Source organism: Oreochromis aureus, linkage group 14, assembly GCF_013358895.1.
Source record: "Oreochromis aureus strain Israel breed Guangdong linkage group 14, ZZ_aureus, whole genome shotgun sequence".
In the NCBI taxonomy this organism is placed as follows: Eukaryota; Metazoa; Chordata; class Actinopteri; order Cichliformes; family Cichlidae; genus Oreochromis; species Oreochromis aureus.
In genome coordinates this window covers 2,551,928-2,578,968 of record NC_052955.1, presented here as the reverse complement: position 1 = coordinate 2,578,968, position 27,041 = coordinate 2,551,928, and the positions used below count along the sequence as shown (strand labels likewise).

At 43.8% G+C, this 27,041-nt stretch overlaps 1 protein-coding gene across 1 annotated transcript; it reads left to right on the top strand.

The window, feature by feature from the left end:
- Positions 1–1,201: 1,201 nt before the first annotated feature.
- dlc (deltaC) lies at positions 1,202–21,461 on the top strand. Its single transcript, XM_031751866.2, has 10 exons — positions 1,202–1,413; positions 1,645–1,887; positions 2,083–2,140; positions 2,389–2,646; positions 3,709–3,897; positions 6,514–6,683; positions 7,469–7,688; positions 16,917–17,640; positions 17,876–17,990; positions 20,049–21,461. The coding sequence occupies exons 1-10, from the start codon at positions 1,339–1,341 to the stop codon at positions 20,052–20,054; spliced, it is 2,058 nt and encodes a 685-aa protein (XP_031607726.2). The 5' UTR covers positions 1,202–1,338; the 3' UTR covers positions 20,055–21,461.
- Positions 21,462–27,041: the final 5,580 nt, after the last annotated feature.

The window sequence follows — 27,041 nt, the reverse complement described above, 5'->3', positions numbered from 1 at the left end:
CAAGAGTAAAAATATGTCAAATGAGCAGAGATCCCTGTAAATGATTATTTCGTTTGGTTTAAGGTCCCATTATGTTCGCCCCATTGCTTATGTTGATTTAAAATAATGACGTCACTCTGTCCCACTGTGACGTGTGACACCGAGTGACCGTGAATATAACTGGGCCCCCAAAATGACTCGGTTGGTGTTGGAGAGCCCTGAAGGGTAAAAAGCAAACCAGAGATGAAAAGAAGCAAAACTGCAAACGGGACAAACCAGCTGTGGTGTCCGACGTGGCTGTAAGTGTGTGTGTGACGCACAGCTGGACTGGACTCTTCATTCTTCTCTAACACGAGGTCTCACAGCAGAGCCAGAGACTTTAAACTGAACTGAATGAATGAAACTGAAAATTCGGGACAAACAGCTGAATTTGTTGGTTTTATTGATTTCAGCAGCTCTAAATCAAACAATAAAAGTTTCCGTTTTTTAAACTCAAACTCTGAATATATAAATCCCCAGTGACGTGTCAGGATTAGTTACCATGGTGATGTAATCCTGTCACACTAAGAACTTTAGAAGACCACGTTCAGGTTCTTCTGTCTTCGCTGTTTCGCGCTTCAGAGCTTCAATACCACCCACCATAATTCCAGTCTTCCTCCCCACTCGTGGGACGGCACGCGACAGGAGAGGCGCGTGCGGTGTGCGCGCAGAGGTAGTTTTACTTCCACAGCACATTTCACTGCCTCAGCGTGCTGACCGCAGAAGATAAATACCTGCGGGCACTTTGTGACGTCACAGAGACAGTAAAAGCAGCGCCTCCGTCGTGAGCGTTTGGCTCCTGGCACTTTGCTGCGTAATTGCACCATCAGCTGGTGAAAACCAATCAAAGCATCCCCCCTCCTCAGCCCCCGTCCCTCGGGACATCGTCACACAGAGTGTTTGAAATCTGTAGAATCTGAGTGGCTCAGGCTTCGTGTTCTCACAGCGCTGTAGAAAAGAAGCCGCCTGGAAAATAAAAAGTTAAAAGAACGCGTAAAGCGTGCGTAACGGCGCGCGGCGTGGCGAGTTTCACTTGCTGCTGCTTTTGTTTTTCTTTCGTTCTAAACTCATTTCACAGAAACATCAGCAGAGGCTCACAGCAGCCCTCCCTCCCTGCAGTCGACGCACCTCCCTCCTGCCCTCCCTCCTCCTCCTCCTAAGGTATAAAGGAGGTGGGACGGGAGCTACGGTCCAGAGTTCAGCGTGGAGCGGATTAAACTTTGTCTCAGTTCGGTCTGCACGCCGCGGACACGCACACTGCCCACTCTGTCTGGAGGTTTTTCTTCGTCTCTCCGTTTGATTTTGGATCCTTTGGACTTTATGCACTGGACCTGTGGACGCACCATGGCATGCTCGCTGCTGCCGTATCTCCTGCTGCTCGCCTTGGCGCAGACGGTGAGTGACAGCGCTCACGGGACCCACGGCTTCTTTTCTCTGTGGATCCTCCGTGTGGGGGGGCGTGGGGCTTTGTCGGTGCTTTTGTTAAACTGTTGTGTTACGTGTTTCGGACACACTGCGCTGCAGAAATCGCGCGCGTCGGGTTTGTGATGCATCCGTTTTGCAGTGATGAATGCGTGTGCGTCTTTGCACCAGGTGACCCCTCTCTCCTCTCTTTGTCCCCCTCAGGCTCTCACCGCCGGAGTCTTCGAGCTCAAGATCGACTCCTTCACCAGCTCCAGCGGCATCTGTGGCCGACAGTCTGAGGACTGCCGGATTTTTTTCCGCGTGTGCCTCAAACACTCGCAGAACGTTATTAACCCGGAGCCGCCGTGCACGTACGGCGACGCGCTCACGGACATCTTCGACGCCGATTCCAACTCCATCTCCGAGAGCGCGCCCATCAGAGTGCCTTTTCCCTTCAAGTGGCCGGTAAGTGACGACAGTCTCAGCGAATGCACTGAAGGAGTTATTTCTTTATTGCTCTTGAAATCTTAAAGATTTTCAGCCACAAACATCCATAGAAGAAGCAACTTTTCTCAAAAAGCCTCAAAAAGACAACGCAAACTCAGATGTGCCGTTTCCCTCCACATCTACTAAAATGTTTCCTTTCCCGGTCACTTTCAGGGGACTTTCTCTCTGATCATTGAAGCCTGGAAGGCGGAGGCTCCAGGACAGTCCACAGGTAAACTCCTGACGCATCGCCGCCGCCTCACCGGCAGGTGGCGACAGCTCACACAAGCAGGCCTCACGCTCACAGTTCATCTTCCCGCACAGAGAATCCACTCGTGATTCATATCTGTGAACATCCACAAGCACCAGATAAAGACACTTAAGACTATTATTTGTAAATGTTTACCATCGCCACAGATGACCATAATTAAAAACACGATTGGTGTTTTTGTCTGATGATGATGATGAATTTCCAACCAGAGAATCAGAACAACCTGATCAGCCGGCTGGCCACCCGCCACAAGCTGACGGTTGGAGAGGGCTGGACCAAGGGCGAGAACCTCAGCAACCAGAGCGAGCTCCGCTACTCCTACCACGTCGTGTGCAATGAGTTCTACCACGGGGAGGCCTGCTCCGCCTACTGCCGGCCACGCAACGACACCTTCGGCCACTACACCTGTGACAAGGAAGGGAAGCATAACTGCCTGGAGGGCTGGAAAGGAGAGTATTGCACAGAGGGTGAGTATCCTCTGTGATGCTTTAAATAATTCAACCTAAAAAAAGACACAGAAATGCTTTAAGGTGCAATTTTACTGTTTATGATCATTTTAGGGGAGTCATTTGTGCCCTTCTCACTTAAGATTGCACCCAGAGTCACATGGATGCTGAGCAAAGCTGTTTTTATCGGCTCTAGTTTCACTAAAATATACTAAAAATGTTCAATGAAGCAACAAAACTGGCTCCAAATCAGCAGCGATCTCTTGTTTTCTTACAGTAGTACCAGAAGTGCAACTCCTCCTCCTGAGCTCCCTCCATTTTTTTATTTTAACGTTTCTCCAGCTTGGGGGGGGGGGGTAAAGAATGGGACCCTTGGCGGCCTTGAAATTGTGAAGTCAAGCAGTTGTCAGTGCCACCGCTGGCCCTGGTGGCTGCAGGGGACAAAAAAGAGCTTATGTCGTTTCCAGTGTGCGTGCATGTGTGTGTGTGTGTGTGTGTGCACGTGTGGCTCTGAGGTCTGCTCCTTTTGTTTTGAGATCAACAATGGGCCCCCAGTCGGCCCCTGGCCCGCCCGCCTTTAAGGGGACACGTGCTGCAGCTTAATGTGTGCTGCCTTGCGTGAAAGGAGACAGCATGTGTTGCTTTTGTTGTGCGGGCCAGCTGCTTCGTTCAGCACTTAACAAGCACTTGTAGGGGAGCTGTGTGTGTGTGTGTGTGTGTGTGTGTGTGTGTGTGTGTGTGTGTGTGTGTTCATTCATTCAGTTTTAAGGTGAGCTTTCGACAGGTTCAGATTAAAGTGAGTCTCCAGGAAATTAAAGAAAGTTAATGTGATGTCCTCTGAAGTCATGTAAATGTGTGTGTGTGTGTGTGTGTGTGTGTGTGTGTGTGTGTGTGTGTGTGTGTGTGTGTGTTTAAGGAGGAGGCCCTTAGAGGGCTGAGGAGCTGTTTTGTGTCTCTCTCACAGACACACACACACACACATACAGTCATGGTAATATTTCCTCCCTTTCCCTCTCTTCCTTGCGTTCTTTGACCTTCCTCCTCCTGCCCTCTCTCTCCCTGCATTCCTTCTCCTCCCATCAGCCATCTGTGCAGGGTGCAGCAAGCAGCACGGTCGGTGCAATTCTCCCGGGGAGTGTGTGTGCCATCACGGCTGGCAGGGAAAGAGCTGCGACGAGTGCGCCCGACACCCCGGCTGCAAACACGGGACCTGTAAGCTGCCCTGGGAGTGCGACTGCAGGGAGGGCTGGGGCGGCCTGTACTGCGACCAAGGTGGGTTTAAACCTGCGGGAGTGTCGTCCCGGTGGGGTTAACGGGCAGCTGAGTGTTTCTTTTTCAGGTTCAAGCATACCCCCACTCCACTCCACCCCACCCCCACAACAAACCAACTATTTACTGACTGCGAATGACCCGCTGCGGCTGATTTGTAACTTCTCCTTTTTCTGTTTATTTAAATAAATCCACACACTTTCAGAGCTGCAAAAAAATTCAACCAGTTTGTTGGCAATGATTTAAACTTTCAGGAAGCCAGTGTGACTTTAAAGCTGATGTATTTCAGTATGAAGTGTTTTTCTGCCTGTACATCAGCTTTTACTGTCCTCCCACAGTGACGCGTTTTAGCTGAAACTATGATTTATTTCATAACTCTCATCAAACAGCGAGTAAAAACCAAAAGTACTCTTTAAAGATGTTTTATTTTTAGTTTAAGGAAGTGTAGAGCTGTTTTTTAACTGTAGTTTCTGATGTTGGAGGCATCTAACTAAGATCAGATTAATTTGTCACTTATACCTTTAAATGACCCGATATGATGCAATTTATTCACAATATAGATGAAGTTTGGGGCTGATATGAAATGAGGGCTGCATTCGTGTGGAAACCCCTTTGCAGACAAGCTTTTGGTTCACTGCATTATTTTTTTTCTGTTCCAAAGAAGATTTTTACCTGAAATGTCAGCAGACATCATGTCAACAGCTCTAAATGCATTTCGGACAATCTTTAAAAATAAGCTGCTGATTTAGTTTTATTTCTGAGCCAATAACAGTAACAGTGATTACTTTATAAGCTGGTTCTTTAAACCCATGCACCACAGCAGTCATGGCCAAAGTTTTGGCAGCGACACAAATGTTGTGTTTCATGCACTTTGCTGCTCAGATTGTTTTTGCTGTGACGCAGTGAAGAATAATCATGAACATTTCATATAAAGAATTAAAACATTTAGTTTTGTCTTTGGTGACGCTGCAAAAACCTTTGACCGCAGCGCTTTTTAAATCCCACATGTAGTAAAAACAAAATAGTAGAACTGAAAAGAACTGAGATCAGCAGGTATGACCTCTGACCCTGCTCGTCTGTAGAATATCAATAGATTTCAGGTTAAAGGTTGAACACAATAAAGACAAATTTCCACATTTGATAACAGATTCGTGTGAGGGAATGTTTTTATGTATAGTTGTGTGTCATCTGCATTTATGCAGAAAAAAAGCCACGTGTACTGTGTTTAAATGAAGACAGTGATGTTGGGCCAGTATAACTAAAACATGAACAATAAATATGTTTTTCCAGCTCTTAAGTCCAGACTGGGTGGTGGGAGGGTGGTGGTGGGATTGTAGAAAAGCCATTTCTAATATTCCCCTCACATTGAGGAATGCTGTGCTGTGTTCATACGTGACACTGCTGGTGCCTGACTGGACATCCTTATGCGACGAGCTGGGAGCAAAACGGTCTCACTGTTGCTTCCATTGATGACTCAGGAAACAGTCCACAGAGGACACCGAGTGCTCGATTTTAACTTAAAGATGCTTTGCTAAAACATCAGTATTTGGCACTCTGGGAACGAGGATTTGCTCCTCAGCAGCACCTTTAGGCAAAGGCACCGAGATTGACAGCATTGTGTGTGAGCTGAGGTTGGTGCAGCGGGGCACCTCAGGGCACTATCCTCAGTCCTTTTACATTTTTCATATTTCCTATACTTTTATTTCTTTTTTGTGCATATCCTCACACAATCTAATCTAATAACAGCTCACATAAAAAAACAGTCTGCAAACTCATCAGCTATTGTCTGAAAACGTTCTGTCTTTTTGCCTTTCCGTGCACCGCTCATGGTTTACATAATCTGGTTATGGATAATTACTCTGAGATTTAATTTTAGCAAATGTGTTCTATCTTTTGATCTCCACTTGGACCAGTTATTGATTTAAAGTGATTGTTCAGACTTAAAAATGTTCAGGTACCTAAAACTTAACTAGATGTTGCATTTCAAATAAACTCCTGTGCATACATTGTTGCTTTTCCCGTTCCAAACAGTAAAAACTTGAATAAAAAAAAGAGAACTGTGTCAGCTTAACCAAACCTATCACCTCTAAGATACATCACCAATCACCTGGTGATTGATTAGGGTTACATGGATCTGTGTTTGAGATCTGCAGCAAAAATAATAGCAGTAGAATAAATATGATTGTAAATATTAAATTACCTGCCTGCTGCTGTCATGGTTAATCCGACAGTTTCAAACTATGTCAGCTGGTTTTAGCATTTCAAAGAGAAAACATGTTGTTTAATGTACGTTTTACAGCAGCTCCATCTGTCACTGCAGAGACGTGCTGGACTCATGAACTATGTTTGCAAGAAAACACATGAATTGCATTTTTGAACAGGGAACTCCACAGATGTGCCTTTGTGAAATTAGAAATATCAATCATAATAATAAAACCAAAAACACTTTAATTTAGTGGCACTGAGGGGATTTTGTTGTGGTTTTGAGTTTGATTTTCAAATACCAAAGGATGATGGTAACAATCAAAACACTAAAACAACAGACGCCACCAGCGGCCTCATCTCTTGCTGTGGGTGGCGCTGTTTCCTGTTTACTGTAATTTTCTTTCTTCACTCCAGACCTGAATTACTGTACCAACCACAAGCCGTGCCAGAACGGCGCCTCCTGCACCAACACCGGTGAGGGCAGCTATACGTGCGCCTGCCCCCCCGGCTACACCGGCAAAGACTGCGAGGTCAAAATCAACGAGTGCGACAGCAACCCCTGCAGGAACGGCGGCAGCTGCAACGTAAGTCAGCAACAGGCTCAATGCAGCCAAACCTCCTTTTCTTGACCTCAAACTCAGATCGTTTAGGAAATAACTCCCAACTTTACCAGAGTCTTACGTGCACTGCAGGATAGAGCGTTTCCTGGTGGAGTAGCATGTTAGAACAAAAATGCCAGACGCAGTCGGACTGGACGCCAAGCTGTTAGCAGGTCAGAGTCATCACTGATGATGACCCTAATCCAAATCTTGTTGTCCAAAGTCTTAGCAATCAGGGAGGAACAAACAAAGAGTAATCAGCTGGTGTGCATTTCCAAAACCGTGTTTTTCTCCACAACTGATGTAAAGGTTAGGGTTAGGGGAATGGGGTTGTTGGTGATGATGGTTTGGATCTTAGTGTTAACACTGTTAGCTCATCATCATCTTTTAGGAAACCTGAAGTATGAATTAATTGTCAGTAAATGTTATTTTTTTAACAAACTGTGTTCATCAATCTTGTTTAATTAACCTTCTGATAAATTAAAAAAGTTTATTAAACAAAAACTCACACTAATGTTCAGCAAAGCTAATTATGACAAATTCTGACAACACAGAGTTAGCAGTGCTTACACCTCAGAGGGTAACGGTCCAGATCGCTGGTACAAAGTCTGTGTGATTTTGCTGATGATATAATAGTTCACCGAACTATAACCTGCAGTAACTGCTCGCACCAGGCCGCACCTTTGCTAACCGATGCTGCACTCAGAATCACGTGCAGTTTTGCTCGTCGCCTCCTCACCTTGTTTTTCTCCTTTCCGTCTCTCCTCCAGGACTTGGAGAACGATTACTCCTGCACGTGCCCTCAGGGTTTCTACGGGAAGAGCTGCGAGATCAGCGCCATGAGGTGCACTGACGGGCCGTGCTTTAATGGAGGCACTTGCATACAGGAAGACACCGGCGGCTACACCTGCCGCTGCCCGTCCAACTTCACGGGCTCCAACTGCGAGAAGAGGATGGATCGATGCAGCAGCAGCAGCCCCTGCACTAATGGTACCAGTCGAGTGTAGCTCACTTCATGCACTTCACATCATCAGAGACACCGATGCTAAAGTTCACAATTAACGCTTTCTATGTTATCCTCGTACATTAAGTTCTTTTTGAATGATGTTTGGCCATAGACTGTTCACGCAGGGCCACAACGACCCTCAGACCTCCAGGCTGATGACTCCAAACGGGCTCGAATCCACAAGGCTGCAGGTTTCATATACTCTATATTTATTACATGTAAAGTCACATATTTGAAAGCTTTTTATTGTTTTTAGCTCATGAAAATCAAAAGCACTGTATCTCATATTATTAGAATATATATAAATAAAGATTTGCATACAGAGACTTCTGAGAGCAGTTGATTCACACACTGAGTACTTGGTTGGAGTTCCATTACCACGAATCACTGCATCAGTGTGGCGTGGACACGGCGAGCGTGTGGTTGAAGCTGTGACGGCCACCAGCTCCTGCGTCTCGTGTTCCTGTTGACAGAGCTCCACAGATTCTTGTCGGTCGAGCGCAGTAATATCGTGGTTAGCAAACCTCTGTCAGCAGATAGAAACAGGAAGTGCGCTAGCATCTTGTGGTAGATGGCTGCGCCGATTTTGGACGACACCCCAAACCATCACAGAAACCTGACATTAGTCTTCAAACCCCTGGTTTCTGTGCCTCTCCGACTTCCTCCAGGACCTTTGTTTCTAAATAAAATGCAAAATTTACTTCAGTGAAAAGAGAACTTTGGCTCCTCGAGCATCAGTCCAGTTCTTCTTCTCCTTCACTCAGGCAGACCTCTGACCTGGTCTGTGGTTCAGGACTGGTTTGATATCAGGACGGTGACAGCTCTTCATGCTCTGACACCAGGCTCACTCGGCTTCCTGTTAAGTTCTTGAATCGACTTTTCTCGATAACCCTCTGAAGGATGCGAGCATCCCTGATTTTTATTTTCTTCCTGTCAGCAGTTTATGAACAGCAGCAGTGATGTTCTGCAGCTCATAATCAGCATTTCAGCACCATCAGGTCAGCAGTCGTCCCCACGGTTGTGTTTGCATGTAGCCAATTCGACCAAGAGCAGCACAGTGTTTACACTGTTGGAACAGCGAACGACTCAAACCTGAAATATTTCTAATAATTTGAGATCCTGGGATTTTGATTTTCATGAGCTATAAGGCGTAAAAATAAAACTTTCATGTTTTTGGTAATAAATAGAGAATATTTCAAAGTTCCATCAGCTGCAGCCTCGCAGCTGGATTCAGCACCTGTTCAGGGTCACCAGCAGAGCCCGTCAGGAGCTCCTGGGCACAGTCTAAGGGTTGGTTTAGCCTCCTGTGAACAGTCGGCTTGATGATTAACAGGAAATAGTTGACAGACCTCTCAGAATCCACACATGTGGAGCAACACTTTTAATTCAGTGCCGCGGTGAGACGGTGCACGCTGTTGCGTTTGCTCTCCTGCAGATAAATTTGGAATAAGTCTTGCAAGTCAAAGGAAAGAATAAATAGAAGCAGCGAAATACTTCAAGATAAGTTCCTGAGAAGAAGCAGGTCAGTGAGAAACTGCTGGAAGCAAGTGTCACCACTCAGCAGCCGTCCAGGCACTAATTTGTTGTTTTGAAGCGTCATCACAGCATGCGTCATGTGACTCATCAGAAAAATCAGAGAAAACTGACTTTCCACAAAATAAAGTTCAAGTAAGTTCATGTTTATCCCATTTACACCCACTGTTGTGTCTCTGCTAACACACACACACACACACACACACACACACACACACACACACACACACACACACACACACACACACACACACACACACACACACACACACACACACACACACACAGTTAATAATTGTGTGTGAAATATTGAGATACGTTTGCTTTATGCTTGAACACACAGAAAACCATTCAAACGCCTTCATAGACTTTGTAGACTTTGCAGACTTGCACGTGTGTGTTTGCAGTGATTCGTGCATTCCTACTGAAGGTTTGACGCCACAACATATATCGAAAAAACATCTTTCCTTTATAAAATGTTAATGTGGCTGATGGAGCTTATTAGGTCCCCATTAACCACTTTTATACAGTGAAAAGAACCAGGCAGATATTATGACTTAATAGCATTTTTTAACTTTCCTCAGAAACAAATGTAACGACAGAGCTCATGTTTGCATTTTCAGCTGGCCTACGTGTGTTGAGCCAATCACAGGCATTTTTCACACACTGTGGGAGTTCCAGACGTGACTGTGGAGAGGGACACACTTTGGTAAAGGACAAAGACGGTCGTGCTGGTTGATTTTCTTGTGCGCCCGGTCTGTCTGATCGATCGCGTGCTTTCTGAACTGCTGCTACAAACTGAATATAAAGAGAACAGCAGGCTCAGCTTTATTGTTCCAACAGTCCTGTTTGTACTTGCCAGATAAGACTGAACCAGATAACAGCAGCCTCCTATCTGTGTGTTAAAAACACGTTGGGAGCTGATACAAAGCAGAGGTACTCTGCCTTTGCAGTTCAGACTTGCAAGTGGCTGGCATCCATGTAAACAATGCATAAGTGGACATTCACATGCACTTAATCCATGAAACTAATATCCGATTTGTTCTCTAACCAGCGTTGTTGTCTGTGCAGCTAAAAATAGCAGCCGAAGTCTCTGAATGAGATTGCTGCAACTCAGAGTGTAACAGCGAGGGAGCTGCAGGAATGTGTCCAGTCTGACTGCTTTATTTTGATTACGTGCAGATTCTTTGAATGCTTCGGGTCTTGGGTTATCGGAGTTTGGTGCTTTTTCTCACCTGCCTGTTTGTGTGAATCTTCAGCTCTGATGATTTTACTGCAGTGGCTTTGCGTTAGCGACCTTGGCTTAAAGCCTCAACATACCGAAGGCTGGGCCGTCCATAAGTTAATCTTTAATTTAAATACTGCTCCAAATCAATGTCCCACAGTGCCAGTGCACAAGAACAGACTGGAGTAATGATTAAATAATGAAACAACCACAACACACAGAAATGCAACCAGTTCAGTTTCATTTTCATTGTGTTTACTTTCGTTTTCACTCAGCAGTCAGGTTAAGTGAAAGGTCACTCCTGTCGGAATGTCAGATTCAGTGTTTTGTAGGCGCCGTGTTAGCTTGAAGACATATTTTAGACAGGTTGCTTAACCTTCTGAGGTTTTAAAGCATTTCAGTTCCAACGATCGTTTTCTTTGTTTCCTGATAATAAAAACAAAAATGACATATTTTGATGACTCTGATTAGGGTCACTGAGGTCACCGAGGAGGAGTCAGACATCAGAGGGTTGACTTTAAAACTAAAGTGTAAGTTGTAATGGCAGCTTGTAAATGTGGCTTTAGGTGCAGAGACAGCCTCAGGAAAATCAAATGTATCTCAGTGCATCATCTGCGTCACTGGGGATGTTAATCTGTCGTCTGTATTTGACTTTGTAAACATTGCTGATCAGGAGCTTGTTGCTCTAAACTGCACAAGAAGCAGCTCTGGTAAAGTTCAGGTTTGAGGTGTTTTTGGTAATAAGAAACAAAAAAGAGCAAATGGTGTGACTGACCGACTGTTTGGTGACACTGACCTGTCTGGTTGCAGCTTTCATTAGTTAACAATCTCTGCTCTCTGTGTGACAGAAATATAAAAGTATTATTGAGACGAGGCCTGATGTTTGTGTTGGAGCAGATCAAAGTTGTTTCCCGGTCAGTACTGATAACATCCTTCATATCTTCTCTTCCCTGAAGTTCAAATTAGCGTAAAGCACATCTCAGCAGCTGTTCTCTGAAACCACTTCTCCAATTAAACGTCCATCGCTAACACTACAGTGCTTCCTAAGCTGTTATCCAGACCAGTCGTTTACATCTGTATTTTTACTGCAGCCGTCTTCATCACTTCCCAGGCTTCTGTTTGATTCCCAGGCTGCCAGGTCATGCTCATCATGTCATTCCCCTGATGTCCCCTCTTCAATTTTCCTTTTTTTCCTTCACTGTACCATCAGCCAAATGTTAAAAATAAACACTACAGAGGAGTTACATCCTTACGCATACAGACACTTTGTACACGTTTCTTTGCAGTTTTTGCAGAGCTGCATAAGCCCTCACAAATCCAAACAGCCATGAATTCAGGTCCTGGAGCCGCTAAATGTGGCATTCAGAATATGAGTATTTGGAATTTGCATGCTTAGATGAAATGCATTCATTTGCAGCGACTCGAGAGGGGCTCGGCTTAGTCTTGCCCAGAGTTTGGAGGCTGGTGTGGATAGAATCGGAGCTTTGTCCCGCTAAACTCCTGTAAACCTCACAGCGAGCGTTTCAGATGTGATAGAACATGAATTACCAGTCCCGACTCTTTCCTGGGAACTGTTATGTTGTCATTTGTTGTTTTTGTTGTGAACCCAAATATTTCTCTGCTGCCAAATTCGCACGAAGGATAGGAGAGGATAAAACATCTGCTTATGCTTCTCGGTTTATATTTCAGTTGATGAAGCATGACATCAGCTTTATTACCCGCAGCCCAACGTAAGCTGAGAGCTCCTTAACACAATTCAGAGCTTTGACGTTGCCATGACTGTAGCACCAACAACGCTCAGCACATGCAGCTGCAGAAATGTATATTTTCAGCAGCTCCACAGGGAGAAATAATCCAATTAAAAGCACATTTGTAGCTCTGTTCTTCCTCCACCTGCCCTCGGTCATGATGGTCATATCTGTCTGTTGCTGGCTTTTGAGCCAAAGTTTATTTTGAGGACAGTCTCTTACTGCAGGCATCAGTGGAAGCAGAATATGGAACCAGGTTAGCATGACCTTTGTGCATGTCACACGGCTGTTACAGTTAAGTTTACAGGCACTCGTCAACCCTGCACTGAATTTCCATGTAAATGTTTGGAAAATGTTGAGTAATTTCTGCTCTGAGCACAATTTATGATGCAAAGTTAAACGTTTCTACCAGTAACTGTGCGCAGACGTGGACCTGCGATCTTTCAACACTTGTAATTAAAGACATGTGTCAGGACGAGTGCCAGGCTTTGGGTAGATCTTTCTGGGACCACCAAAGCAGCTGCTAATGATCAGGGCATGGATTCAGGACGTGTGGATGAGAGTCCTGTAGTGTCCTGTAATGTCTCGCGCTGGGATGGGACAGTGGTTTGGGGTCCAGTTGGGACCTCGTTTAGATCAGTTTGGTACCCGGAAGACTTGGAGGCTGAAGAGACTGCTGCCATGTGGAGGCGTCTTTGCAATGACAAGGGTGCGATTGGTCAGTATAATCAACGTTAGATGCTCCACCTGCGAGGGGTGTTAGTGCTGTGGATGTGTGTGTCCCTGGATTGCTTGGCGGGAGCTCTCGAACATGTCTCGTCACCTCCCACACAATAGCAAACACTGTCCTCGTTGCTGCCGTCGTAAACAAACCTGTTTTCGCAGCAGCTCTGGAGACGCGCCGAGCTCGTCCTTTTCCTTTTTTCACCTACCTGATTGCACTCAGCCTCCACTCTGTCAAGAATCCAGCTCTGCCGCCAGCAGCTAACAGTCTGATAGAGTGTTCATCCACGGCTCATTTCTTCCTTAAAATGCAGACCAGAGCTTCACAACAGCAAGATAACCATAAAGCGGGCTCATAGTGGCACGCAAATATACGTAGACCACGTGTGTGATTCCTGAGAAGTCTGGTGTTTTTGCACATTTATCACAGTTAATGCAAACGAGGGCAAAACGGTTCCAGAATACACAGTGAAAGTTTTCAAGCCATTTATTCTTATCAGTATTATTTTCTGTTATTTGCATCCAGAACTTCAAACTGCTCCAGGTCAATAATCAACCTTTTTGGTACTGATAGTATTCAGTCATATATACGTTGACTATCCAAATGTCACAAATATTACTAATTAAACTGTGATTTAACCTCATTTACTCATCATATACTTAAAGTACTGTGCAAAAGTCTTGAGTCACCCCTCATTTCTTCATCGTTTCCTTACACGGAGCCTGATTTCCGTACAGATTTTTAGACACTGGCTGCGTTTTCACTCGTGTTCTGTACCGATCTTTTACCTGACGACACAAAGTCTCCTAACTCAACGAGCGAACCAGTGTCGTGTACTCATAACAGACAACTTGGCAAAGAACCACTTTGAAATTGTATCTTTAGGCTCATTGTTACCAGCAGCCTGTCATAAACACACATCAGTTGTTTCCATTTCTTTAGTTCAATCAGTGAATGTCAAATATTTCACATTTTGACATAAAATAGCACTTTTGGGTGAAAAAAGTGATTCCCAAACAGCTGGTCGTGTCTCATCATGGTGTGCAGTGTGTCGGGATGATGGTCATGGCCATCCTGACGCTGCAGGGTCGTGGTCAGTATGTAGAGAGGACGTCGGGAGAGACACGGTAGACGCTCTGTCATGGTTGGGCTGCATTTCAGTCAGTGGTGTTGGAGATCTTGGTGGAACTATGAACTCGGACAAAATACCATCAGATTTTCAGTACCACCTGGAAACCGTCTGTCTACTAATGGCTTCATCTTTCAGCACAGCGATGATTCGAACACAGGGCCAATATAGTGAAACCATTCCTTCATGGAAAAACACACAATCCAATCAGTCATGGGTCGGCCTCCCCAGAGCCTGGACCTCAGTTTGGGATCATCCTCACAGAGAGAAGAACAAAAGGCAGAAAGAAGAGCTTTGAATGTCCTTCAGGAAGTCTGGAGAACTGTTCCTGAAGATCCTCGCAGACGTTACAGAAGCTGCCACAGAGAGTTCAAGCTGAAACTGGACAAACTCCCAAAAAACCCCATAAGGAAATCTGATAATTCAAGACTTCTGCACAGTATTTCATGTGATTTAATTCAGTATATTTAATGTGTAATCCACCGTTTTATATTTGGGGGTTGGGGACGTCTGGGGATATCGTGGCCTTGTCAGGCAGACAAGATGTCTGGAGCTGTTTAGACCCGTGGGGTAACAGATAAACATATCCTCACCTCAGAGAAAGTCTCTGAGAAAGTTTTAAGGGTAGGAGGGAGTTATCAAAAACAGTATGAAAGCATTCTTGTCTTTTTCGCACCCACAGACTCCCCATGTTTGTGTGTTAATAAAGGAGGCGGATAAACATGATTTCTTTCCCACAACAGGTTTACATCTTTGCTGCTGCCATAAAGAGTCAGAAGAGCATCAGATATAGTATAGAAGTATTCACAAACAAACAGATTTTTTTATTTTAAAACTTGACTCATTGGGGACGGAAGTGTCCTGTGGTAGACTGCACTGGGATGTTGGTAGAGACCACTGCCATCGGGGAGTGCCGTTGCTATGAGGAACTGTCATAGCCTAATATGCAAAATGGTTTTGGTGAGACATGAAGGTTTGCCAGCCGAAAACTTTCATTTTTAGATGCTGGAAAATGTTTTTTATTCTCTGTCAGCTGTGTGTGTGTGTGTGTGTGTGTGTGTGTGTGTGTGTGTGTGTGTGTGTGTGTGTGTGTGTGTGTGTGTGTGTGTGTGTGTGTGTGTGTGTGTGTGTGTGTGTGTGTGTGTGTGTGTGTGTGAGAGAGGAAAAACACAACAAACCCACTGGAGTTCAGATTTTGATGTTAATCTGGCTCTAAAGCTTGAGATGTGTTGCACCGTGCAGGATGTTTCAAACACATTCAGGGTTTTGTTTTTGCTGAGATGGATTTGCAGTTTGAAGAACACGTGTTGATTTCTATAATAAGACGTTTCACTCGCTGTTTTTGGTTGGCTAACCTGTTCTCGTGCGAGGTGGGCCAACAGTCAGTTTAAAGTTTCACGTCGTTTACGAGAGGAGACGCATAATCAGGATCAGACGGCTCCACCGGCAGACCTGGCATTAATAAAGGAATTAAACAACAGTTATCATCGGCCTATCATCCGCCCACGCTTCTCGGGGGTGCCTGTCGACCCCTCGGTTCTCATTAACATGTGGAAACCACTGCCTGCTTATCTTCAATCTGCAGTCATTCCTGTCTTTCAGTGAGCCTGACAGAGGGTAAAAAAAATACTGCTGCCTGATAGATGACGCTGTGCTCTGTTTGCAGTGTTGCAACATAGAACAACCAAATATGGGTCTGTTTTTACAGCACACAGCCTGCAGTTTAGAATAACAGCCCAACGTGAACCCATACATGGCTGCAGGATGAGTGCCTCTCCCCTCCTTTGGTAAAAATGCTTTTAGAGCACAAAATCACAGCGAAAATGAATCATTTGTTAGCTAATTTGTGATGCGCATCTTTTCCTGTTTCAGAGAAGGAAAACTGAAATGGTGGATATGGTTGTTTAGGTTTTATAGTCCACTGTTCTGGCAGATCACATGACTTCCTGGTGCTGGAAAACAACTTCTCAGGATGTTTCTAATCACACACATGTTTCTCTCCTGATGAGGGGCATCTGTTGAGAGGAAATGTTGTAATGAACATTTTCCCCTCCCGCTCTCTGCCCCAGCTCGTCCTTCCTCTGACCAGATGGAGTTTGCTTCTTTGTGGAGAGTCTGCAGGGTTCAAAGGTGTTGTGCTTCTGCACACTGTTGGCTTAATTATTACCACAGTTTGTCAAATTTTCAGAAACCTGTTTTCTTTTCTTATTTTCGGGTTTTTAGACTGCACTCTGATTCTGAGTATTAAGCCTCCTCTGGCCTCCCCCAAGGAGGAGTGTGGAGTGTGTGCTGTGGTTCCCCTGTTTTTTTTTCTAGTCCACATACTAATACTCAGAAATACCAGTGAACATATGAGATGTTTCGAGCGATTCAATGACAGAAATCCTCAGGCATCTTATGAACCCACAGAGTATTTCACAAAAGTCTTGTCTCCTGTCTGCTGTATGTCGATGACGCTGTGTTAAATGATCAGTGACTGAAATTTACTTTTTCACTGTTTTGGTCAGCCCTGCATAAGTTATGGTCTTAGCTTGTGAGCAGGGCTGAAGGCATCAGAATCTAAAGTGTGTAGACGTTTAATATTTCCTTTCCAAATGATGCTTCATGGCCACCATGCTAACTACATATCTGGTTATACTTACTGGTCAGCAGAATAAATGACCCTGAAACTGGGGCGTGTTTTACATCTTTGAAGTCTCAACATCCGTCTGTAGCAGATGAACACCTGCCCTCTTCCGCTTTACCTTGCCAGGTGTTTCTGTGTATGCAACATTAGTGTTTCTACTTCATTCTGGTTTAACGTCCTCCAGTTGTGTGTTATTAACACACACCTGTTTTTTTCCCCGTCTGCAGGTGCTCAGTGTTTTGACTTTGGCAGCATCATCATGTGTCGCTGTCAGCCAGGCTTCACCGGCTCTCGCTGTGAGACCAACATTGACGACTGTGCCAGCAATCCCTGCCGGAATGGCGGCACCTGCTTTGACAGAATCAACAACTACAGCTGCACGTGCACCCTCGGCTTCTCCGGCAAAGACTGCACGGTGCGCACCAGCCTCTGTGACCAGTTCCCGTGCGAAAATGGTGGCACGTGTTTCACCCACTTCACCGGCCCCGTGTGCCAGTGCCCGCGAAACTTCATGGGCACGCGCTGCGAACACTCTCTCAAGCCAACTGTGAAACCGGCCGTGAACGGAGACCCTCCCGCTGCCATGATTGCTGCTATTGCTCTGGGAATAGTGACATTTTCCCTGCTGGTGTGCGCTGCCATCTTCGTTCTGCGCCACCTCTACCGGGGCAGGGAGCTGAGAGCCCTTTCCACGTCAGTAAAAAATGACCTGGAGACGGTGAACAACCGCAACGCGGTGATTGGCGGAGGGGTGCCCAAGAACGGGAGCTTACCGGGCAGCCTAAAGGAGAAGGAGGCCTTTCTCCTCCCAGGAGCTCATCTTAAAATGTCCAATAAGGATGTAGCGCTGGTGGACAAGGGCAGCGACAACGTGGCCATGTTTAAAAACAAAATGGCAGACTGCAACCTGGCAAAGGAGGAGCAGCACCTGGACAAGAACAAGTTTGACCTGTAAGGACCTGATGGTTTGATAGTTATCTCTGTTTCTGTTTGTGCTTCATTTCTGTGACTTTTCCTCGAGTTTAATTCAGACAAGTCGCAGCTCGTTGTCTCTTAACTGATCAGTCCATGGGGGGTGGGGGGGCTTGCTGTCAAAATCTTTGTTTGCTGTTGGACCAACCTCCCCCCTCTCTCTCTTGCTCTCTCTCTCGCTCTCTCTCTCTCTCGCTCTTGTTTTCTCTAACAGTAAGAAATGCGAGCCGTCTGTCATCGCCCCTCCTCTCAGTTTTGCAAAGGACAGTCTGTATCACTCAGTGTTCATCATCCCAGACCAGCTGGAACAGTGTGTGTTTGCTACTGAGGTGAGCGACACAACCACATGAGTGTTTGTCTCTCTGTTGTTGACTTGGGTCGATCACATTCCTATTCCAAGGACTGATTTTGTTAATGGAAGAGTGGCAGCGAAACGCAGCCTGGGAGGCTGAAGAAGGTTCAAAGTTCAACCGTCTCCGTCGTCTTTAAACATCTGTTATCTGACACTGAATTTACACTTTGGTTTTTCTCTGCAAGCTCGAGGAAGCAAAATTAAACTCTTGGTGAAACCTGAACTGAGATGGTTTAAAAAGAAAAAAGTTTAAAAAGAAGTTTAACTTTATGATGATTTAACAGGTTTCTGCAGAGAGCCGACTGAAAGGATGGAAAAGATTCAATCTAAAAATGTTTAGACAGCATTAACCCAACAGACCAGGTGTTGTGTCTTCTATAATTTTATATTAGACACTAAACGTCTCTTTGCTCAGCATTTCAAGAGCATTAAATTAATACTGTCATACAAATGACTTGAACTTGATGAGGATGATGGACAGCTGTTTGTGTGGGTTTCAGTGTGTGCAAAATAATCTAGATAAAAAACAAGTTAGTAACTGCATTGGTTTATGAAAATAAACTTTAACATTTCTTCTAAAAGTGGAAATGAGAAGGCAAATGTAGAGCAGCTGACATCTGCAGAAAGAAGCTACCAGGATTGTATTTTTCATATCATTAATAGTATTTACCTGTTTATTGACTTGCTTGCTCAGTGCATGGCAGAGGTTCACTCTCAGGGTTTTTCTGCCACAGAGAAACATTAATTCTATTAATCGTCTGTTTTATGCAAACTTTTTGCCTAAGCTTACTTAAAATCTAAATTCTAAAAATATTCATTCTAAATGTACCCAGTCTGAAAGCCCCATGTCAGAACTTCATCTTTATGTAGGCCGGGGGTCTCCAACTCCAGTCCCCGAGGGCCGCTGTCCGCTAACTTTTCCATGTCCCTGCTGCAACACGATCAGTAGGTCATTAGCAGGACTCTATAGAACCTGTCGGCATGCTGAGGTGGCAATTCAGCCATTTGATTCATGTTACAGCAGCTCGTGAATGAATGAACACGGTGCAATAAAAGTACTTTTTTCCAAACACTTACATTTACTTAAATTTACATCAGTAGGGTTAGGAGTTGCCACCTCAGCGTGCAGTCAGGTTCTATAGAGTCCTGCTAATCACATACTGATCGTATTCAGGTGTGTTGCAGCACGGACGCATGGAAAAGTTTGAGGACAGCGGCCCTCAGGGACTGGAGTAGAGACCCCTGATGTAGGCTCTGCTCCCAGGTCTCACAGCTGTGACATCACAACATTGTGATTGGTCGGTTGCAGTAATATGATATGCACCAGATGCCCCTTCCTTTCACTCTAATGCTCGACACTGATGAAATGTTTCCATGTCTTCTGGCTACAATGTTACAGCTTAACTGTAAGTCCATAAAAGTAACAAATATGTGATTTCTGAGTAAGAGATTTTTGCAAAAAATTGGAAATTCATAAAAAAGACGTCCCTCCTGTAGGGGTGAGAGAGAAAATCAATGCATCATAGTACTGCAGTATTCTGTGTGACGATACAAGGACACAAAATATTAATGTCTTATAAATTAAATTAAACTACGTGCAAATTGTACCATGTTATTGCAATACTCCGCCTATCACAAAATGTAAAAAGTTTCAATATCCCGTCGTCAGTGAGGTATTGTATAAATATTGTGCTGACCTAATCACCACTGTAAATGTGAGAGCAGTCATAGAACGAGAGAGTCAGCAGCACTGATTTGACTGAAGCTGAACGTCACTGCAGCTCCATAAATTGCAGAGAAATGAAGCACAGCGCTGTTTCAGGCGGTTGCTGAAAGTGCAAACTGAAAAACTGTGGCGGTTGCTTTTCTCTAACAGGTACGGACTGGTCCCAGTGCCTCCAGGTGGAAGAGGTTAAACTACACTTATTAATATTTCTTCTAACGTTGTGATCCTGCTTCATGAGTGATGTTCACCACGCGGTGCAGTGATGCCGTATGCTGATGACTAACCGCTGCTTTTCTGTCTCATTCTCAGGTATAACCTGAGATTTTTCAGACCACCAGCAAAGGATCTTTTCCGCTGAAGGCCTGAAAGCGTTTTGTCCAGGACAGTATACCCAGAGGATCTATTCTACACACGGTTGTTTAATTTAATATTTATTACTGCTGCTCAATGGAGAGACTTCTGTTTTTTTATTCTGCTTGGATACTGTCAATGTTCGGACGGCAATGAGAAGACGAGGGAGGAAAGACTGAACGTCCGGCATCATTTGCACTATTCATTCTTTAAATCTTACCCTGACCTTCTGTCTCTGCACTCTTTCTTAATCTTCTTTGGATCCAACACGATCGAAGCGAGAATTGTCCGCCGCTCGGACAGACGGGTGCCTTAGCTATCCTCCCTAACTTTGCAATCATCAGAGGACCTGCTCGCAGAAATGGGAGGCAAACCTTTTTGTTTTAGGTCAAACAGCCCGTACCTTTCCACAGATGATGTATCTGCGACTTGGGCCGGATAGTTTGTGACAACGTTTCTGTCGTCCACCTTCAATCGCTGTCCAGTTTTTCCTCGTCACATTGTGGCCTGTTCAGTAAGAACAATATCCGCCTTACAATCACCGAGCCTGCACAATCCAAAGTGCCTCTGTCCCTAAAAACATCAAAAAGACTTGAAGCCAGCATTCAGAGTGAGAACTTCACTGTCTGATGTTCTCCCAGAAGACTGGATGATTTTTATTATGGTTTTTTTTATGGTAAGTTGTGTTCAAATCCTGAGCTGAGCCTGTCAGTCCACCCGTCTCTGAGCCCAGTTGTATCTCCAGCCTTCACCCCTGGATGTTAATCCCTGTGTAAATGATGTTTCAGGTAACTGGGGAGACTTTGTTCCCCGAATAACAATCAGCTGTTTCCTGCCTTTCTGCCTTGTGAATTGAAAGATAATCAAAGTCGAAGCGTTGCGCTGGATTCATCGTACGGGTCCATTTGTTCCCAGCTGAATTTTATATTTCTATTAATCAAAAAGCTAAACTTCAAAGCTGCCTTCATGAAACCGCTGCAGACCCAGTTCAGTCGGTCTAACAATAAAAACGCCGCTGACGGGTTGTTTTGCTTTTTATATTCAAAAAAAAAAAGAAAATGTTTTATATCAGTGAAGGACTCTAAAGAGAGTTTTTATTCCTTTGTTTTTTTTAATAATCCATTTGATACCAAAAATATGTGTTGTTCTTGTGTAGACGTGTCTTTGTATTATCTTCATTAATTTAAGAGAACAATGCAATGTGTACATACCTTCCAGAAGAACGTTTTCCTATTTAATTTTGCCCGTTGTAAATAATTTTGTATTTATGAAAGAGAATTGTATATATGTCTATGTTAATGTGCCTAATGTCTCCATCAGAATCAACAAATATATATTTTTCTTAAATAAATTAGGAAAATAATATTAATAGTATCTGTACTGTGTTGTTTCTTTCTGTCTGTGTAATCGACCAAAAAATGTGTCTTCACACACTAAAGATGACGTGAAGCTTTTGTACATTTCCATGTCTACAAACTAAATTTAGGCTCTCACTTAAACTTCCAGCTTATTTTATGTCGAGGACCAAAACTGCCGACGTGTTAAACGTAGTTAAATACATGAAAAATAATAATAATGAAAGCAGTCGTAGAGTAAATTAATTTATTTACAGATTATACTGATCATTTTTTCTTGATGTCCAGCGCTAACAACATTAATAAGAATTCATTTATAGTAACTCACTATTTAATTTCCTTTGTATAAACTCTTCAGTTTAATAATTTATTTATTTCATGTATTAATAATAATCATTACTTGTAATTTTCTTTTTTATAAACCATAAGTAACTATAAAAAATGAAAATAAAATACATGAATAAATGGTCATTTATGTCCAATACAAACAATAATATTAATGTAACCATTTTTTAAATGTATTTAAAACAACACTGTAGTTATTTTCTTTTATTAATTCTTCTATTTCATTTATAAAATTTATAAAATATTGTAGTTCCTTCCTTGTACTTGCACATGCCTCGGCCCTGCTTTTATTTGAAATATTTTTGGGTGCATTAACTCCAAATTGTGTTTCAGTTTTGGTCCTCGGTAAGAGCCGCCTTTGTTTCCACCGAGTCGCAGTTTTAAAAAGACGCCATCTTTCTGTTTTATTCTGCGCTGATAATAAATCCACGATGTCCACTGATCGCCTTCTCTGTCATTACTGATGACAGCTTAAAAAATGTTCCCGTGGTCCTGGAGACAGTGAAGCCCAGCGTTAATGAAAAGTATCTGTATTAGTACAAACATCGATTATTTTTATGAGGAACAGGCCTCTTTAACCTTCACTACCGAGCCACAGTCGCTGCACAGAACGACGACTGAATGAAGTCTTATTAGTCGTGTAAATGGAATCAGATGCAGGAAAATTATGATTAAAAAGCCTCCAGAGACATGAAACGCACACTGGCAGCTGCCCAATAAGCAGGACGATCAGCAGCTGCTGGCAAGCTCTTTGGTCGTGTGTGTGTGTGTGTGTGTGTGTGTGTGTGTGTGCAGAATATTCACAGTAGTCCACAGAGAGCTGTGCAGTTATCAGACCAAAACATGGACACACTCATCACTGCACTTTATCCCGTTTACCCAGAGCCCAGTGTTTACAGTGTCCTGATACATGTGACTTTACTGCTCCAACAGGCAGGACTTCATGATGACTGCCTTCTCTCTCAGCGATCAGGCTAACGAGTGCCTAAGCTGAGGAAGAGGAGAGCCATGTGATCATGGTCATTTACCATTTCTAGTTAGCTGGAACTCTCTCGTTTCCCCCTTCATAACAACTGTTTATAACTCATCTGTTTAGATTGCATTAGTCATTAATATTTGCATTATTAAGGGCGTGGCCTCTTTGACCGACAGGTGGATGGGGACACAGGTGGCTGTAGCTGCTAGCTGTCTGCTAGGCTTCACCTGAGCTAACTGGAGTCCCTGAACTGTTTGTGCTGTTGGAGCCTTTTTGGAGTGTTTTTAATGACATTTCCTGGCGGTGCTTTTACAAAGATTTTGCAATAACTGTTCAGGAATTTCAGTCATTTTTACACACAGCCTGGCCTTCTGTTTCTTGAGTGTAACCGGCGGTTTGCACCTTTTGACCATAGACTCTGACAGCAATGTGTCTGTCTCCTCGAGCACATTCTTGACTTGGTTAGTCGTGACGTTGTTTTTCTGAACCACAGAAATAATCCTGTCATCATCCACTTCATGTGTCTTCTGTGGTCTTTTGGATCCATAAGAATGAACTAAGTTGTAGATTGGATGCTCCAAACGTTTTTGCTCTCTACCTGATAGGCTTAAGAAACCCAAATAAACCCAGCAATGGTATCATGGAATCAGCTGTTTAATTTGTCAGGGAATATCGAGAGAACCGGCTGGTCATACCTTTTCAAGATTCAAGATTCAAAGTGTTTATTGTCATGTGTACAGAAGAAATTAGCATTTCTCTGTGCAATGAAATTCTTCCTTTGCTGTCCATACACAAATACCAAGTTAGGTAGGGTTGATATAGGGTTGAAGATATTAAGATAAATAAGGTAAAAATAAGGATAAAAAATAGTGAAAGATAAATAAGTACAAAATATGTAAATGAAGTCAAGTGAGGTATGCAGTTGTCAATGTAAAAGGATGTAAATGCAAATTGTCCTGATGTGCAAATTGCAGTTGAGGTAGGTCAGCTGTTCAGGAGTCTGATGGCAGTGGGGAAGAAGGAGTTGTTGAGTCTAGATGTTCTGGATTTCACACTTCTTTTTTTTTTTTTTTATAATTTTTTATTTTTCCATTGACATTCAGAAACAGACATTCACAGCATATACATCACATGAGGATACTTCTTGCATCTGTTGTCTGCCCTTATTGCCGAAATAGTATTTTAGTTTATATCCAGGTTATAAGAAGAAAAAAAAACTTACAGCCATAGCAACAGGCAAACAAACAGGCAAAAAAAAAACAAAACAAAAAAAAAAACTATGTACTGATAGGGAGTGATCTTACTCTTGCATACTCTCAGACATCATAACTACTGGTTTGTGAAAATAAAATCTGGCCTATGAGGCGTGACATATTTGACCCAGTTTTCCCAATATGATGTAAATTTATCCAATTTGTGATTAACAAAAGCTGTTATCTTTTCCATTTTATAGATGTCCATTGTAATGTCCATCCATATATTTATAGTTGGGCTCTCCGGTGATAACCATTTTCTGGTAATACCCTTTTACAGGCCACCAGCAAAATATTTACTAAATGTTTATCCCTTTTTCGGCCATTCCTGAGGTACGTGTCCAAAAACATAGTCTTACTCTCAAAGGGTATTTCACATTTGAAGATATACTGTAGAGCGTTGTGTATTTCTCTCAATAGTCCCTCAAAACAGAGCAGTCCCAAAAATATGGTAGTGGTTTGCACTTTGATTTCCACAGTTTCTCCAGCAGACAGGGAGTTATTATCATAGTGAGACTTCTGGGAGGGTGTTATAAAGTACCTAATTAGGCTCTTCCAGCCGAATTCCCTCCATTTTTGGGAGCTTGTACACATCCATTGATACCTCCATATTGCCGTCCATTCTTCCTCAGATATACTTATCCCTCCTTCCTTCTCCCATTTTATTTTAATATATGAAGCTGAATGTGATGTCAAGTCCAAAAGACCCTTATACAGACATGAAACAATTCTATCAATAGTTTCTGAATTATAGCTTTTTATAAACAAATCAATCAAACGTGTGCCTGTCTTTGTTGCATTTTTCGTCTTCGTATCAACATAATGCCGTAGCTGCAGATATCGATAGAAGTCTTGTTTTTCTAATAAATATGTCCTTTTAAGCGTTTCAAAACTGAGGATTTCACACTTCTAAACCTTCATCTCGGGGGCAGAAGTGTGAACAGTCCATGTTGGGGGTGTGTGGGGTCTTTGAGGATGGGGGCAGCTCTCCTCTGGACTCTGTGATGGTAGATGCTCTGCAGAGAGGGCAGCGGGGTCCTGCTGATCTTCTCCACAGTTGTTATCACTCTCTGCAGGCGTTTGTGGTCCATAGCAGTAGTGCTGCAGTACCATGCAGTGATGCAGCTGGTCAGTGTGCTCTCCACAGTGCAGCTGTAGAAGCTGCTGAGGATCTTGGCTGACATCCCAAATTTCCTCAGCTTCCTCAGGAAATACAGCCGCTGCTGAGCCTCGATTGTCTGATTTAAAATCCACTACACTGGTTAATGAAAGCAAAACCACAAAACAAAGGTCCATAAGTTTGTAGGTGCAGACTGATATTGTGTGCTACTGTCCTACTGTGTTTATGACACAACAAGTTTTAATGTTGCAAACATCTCATCCACACTTTGGAGCCACATTTGGTGCTTTAATGAATATTAGGCTGAGATAGAAGCTATAAAGGTTTTCTGTGTTGCACAGAGTGACCCACATCTTTGCTGTCTTATCTTTACACCTCGGATGTAAAGCTGAATAAAAGAAGAACTTTTCCAACGGATGTGACAAACTTCCTTCTTTGTTCGTCTCCTGCTGGTTCACCTCCCTCCTGTTTTTCTCCCCTTCGTCCTTTGTCTCCTTTTCTTTTGTTTCCCTTTCTCTTTACTTTCACCTTCTCAGTTTAAACTTTGATCTGATGTTGTTTTGACTCCTGGCTAATGAGTAGCTTCTGCCACGTGTCACTTCTGACTCTGGCTCACCTGCTGTCCACCTGGCTGGCTTTGTCTCTGAAAACACACACACACACACACACACACACACACACACACACACACACACACACACACACACACACACACACACACACACACACGTCTTCAGGACTCTGATTGAACTGTGAACTCTGCTGAATCATCTCAGAAACTGCTGGACCTGCAGCAAGCTCAAAGGTCATGACTTCTGAGCAGTGAACCTATTAATAGTTGAATTTTATTGAACCTCTAACATCGTCACTGTGTGGAGGGGGCCTGTGGTGGGGCGTGGTCTGCGGTGCTGCTGCAGGGGAGGCAGACGCACCTGAGCGACATCTGCAGTCACACATCGCCGGCTTAAAGTGTGAGCTAGCTCCCGAACTGTTCGGCTGAGCTGAAAAGCTGCAGCCGTGTGATTGCGTACAGCAACCGTGAGTGTAAATAAAGATTATGCTGGAAAGCATGAGCATGTCATCGGGTCTGCCGTGGTTCTGTTACAGGGCCAATCAAGGTTAAGGGCAAAGATGAGGTAGCAGAGTAGTCTAAGCTGGCCCAGTCCTTAGCCACCTGCTCCTGAGGTGTTCTCGGCCCATTAAGGGATAGAAAATCCTCCCTCTGCTTTGTTCTCTTGTCCCAGTTGGATGGACTTACACTTGCCTGTAGTGGGGTAAGACCCAGAGCAGGGGCACAAAATGTGAATGACATGAAGCAGCAGTGAGCGATAAGGGAACAAAAGGCAAAAACACAAAGAGCAGCTGCTTGCGTGAAAAACGTACTGCCCCACTTTGGTCGATACTTTAGCTTTCTGGGTCAGGACTAAACCTACAGGACACTGTGAGGGGCTCGTTGGAACACAGTCGTTCTCTTTGAGCTCTGTTTTTGGTCTCTGCCAGCTCTTAAGCAAAATATCTAAGTGATGCTTTGAGTCAGTAAAAGCGTACAGTAAGTCAAAAGTGCCAAGACCGAATCCAAAAATAAAACACTGAAAGACATTCAATTCAATTCAGTTTTATTTATACAGCGCCAGATCACAACAACAGTCGCCTCAAGGTGCTTTATATTGTAAGGTAGACCCTACAATAACACATACAGAGAAAAACCCAACAATCACATGACCCCCTATGAGCAAGCACTTTGGCGACAGTGGGAAGGAAAAACTCCCTTTTAACAGGAAGAAACCTCCGGCAGAACCAGGCTCAGGGAGGGGCGGGGCCATCTGCTGCGACCGGTTGGGTTAGGGTGCAACTCATAATCATATTTGTAGCTAGTATTTACTCCTGATGCCATAAAGTTAC

Coding starts and splice junctions, on each gene's coding strand:
- dlc (XM_031751866.2), top strand. CDS start 1,339: ATGCACTGGACCTGTGGACGCACCATGGCATGCTCGCTGCTGCCGTAT. Junction 2,141..2,388: donor GGCTCCAGGACAGTCCACAG/GTAAACTCCTGA, acceptor ATTTCCAACCAG/AGAATCAGAACAACCTGATC. Junction 17,641..17,875: donor GACAAGAACAAGTTTGACCT/GTAAGGACCTGA, acceptor TTTCTCTAACAG/TAAGAAATGCGAGCCGTCTG.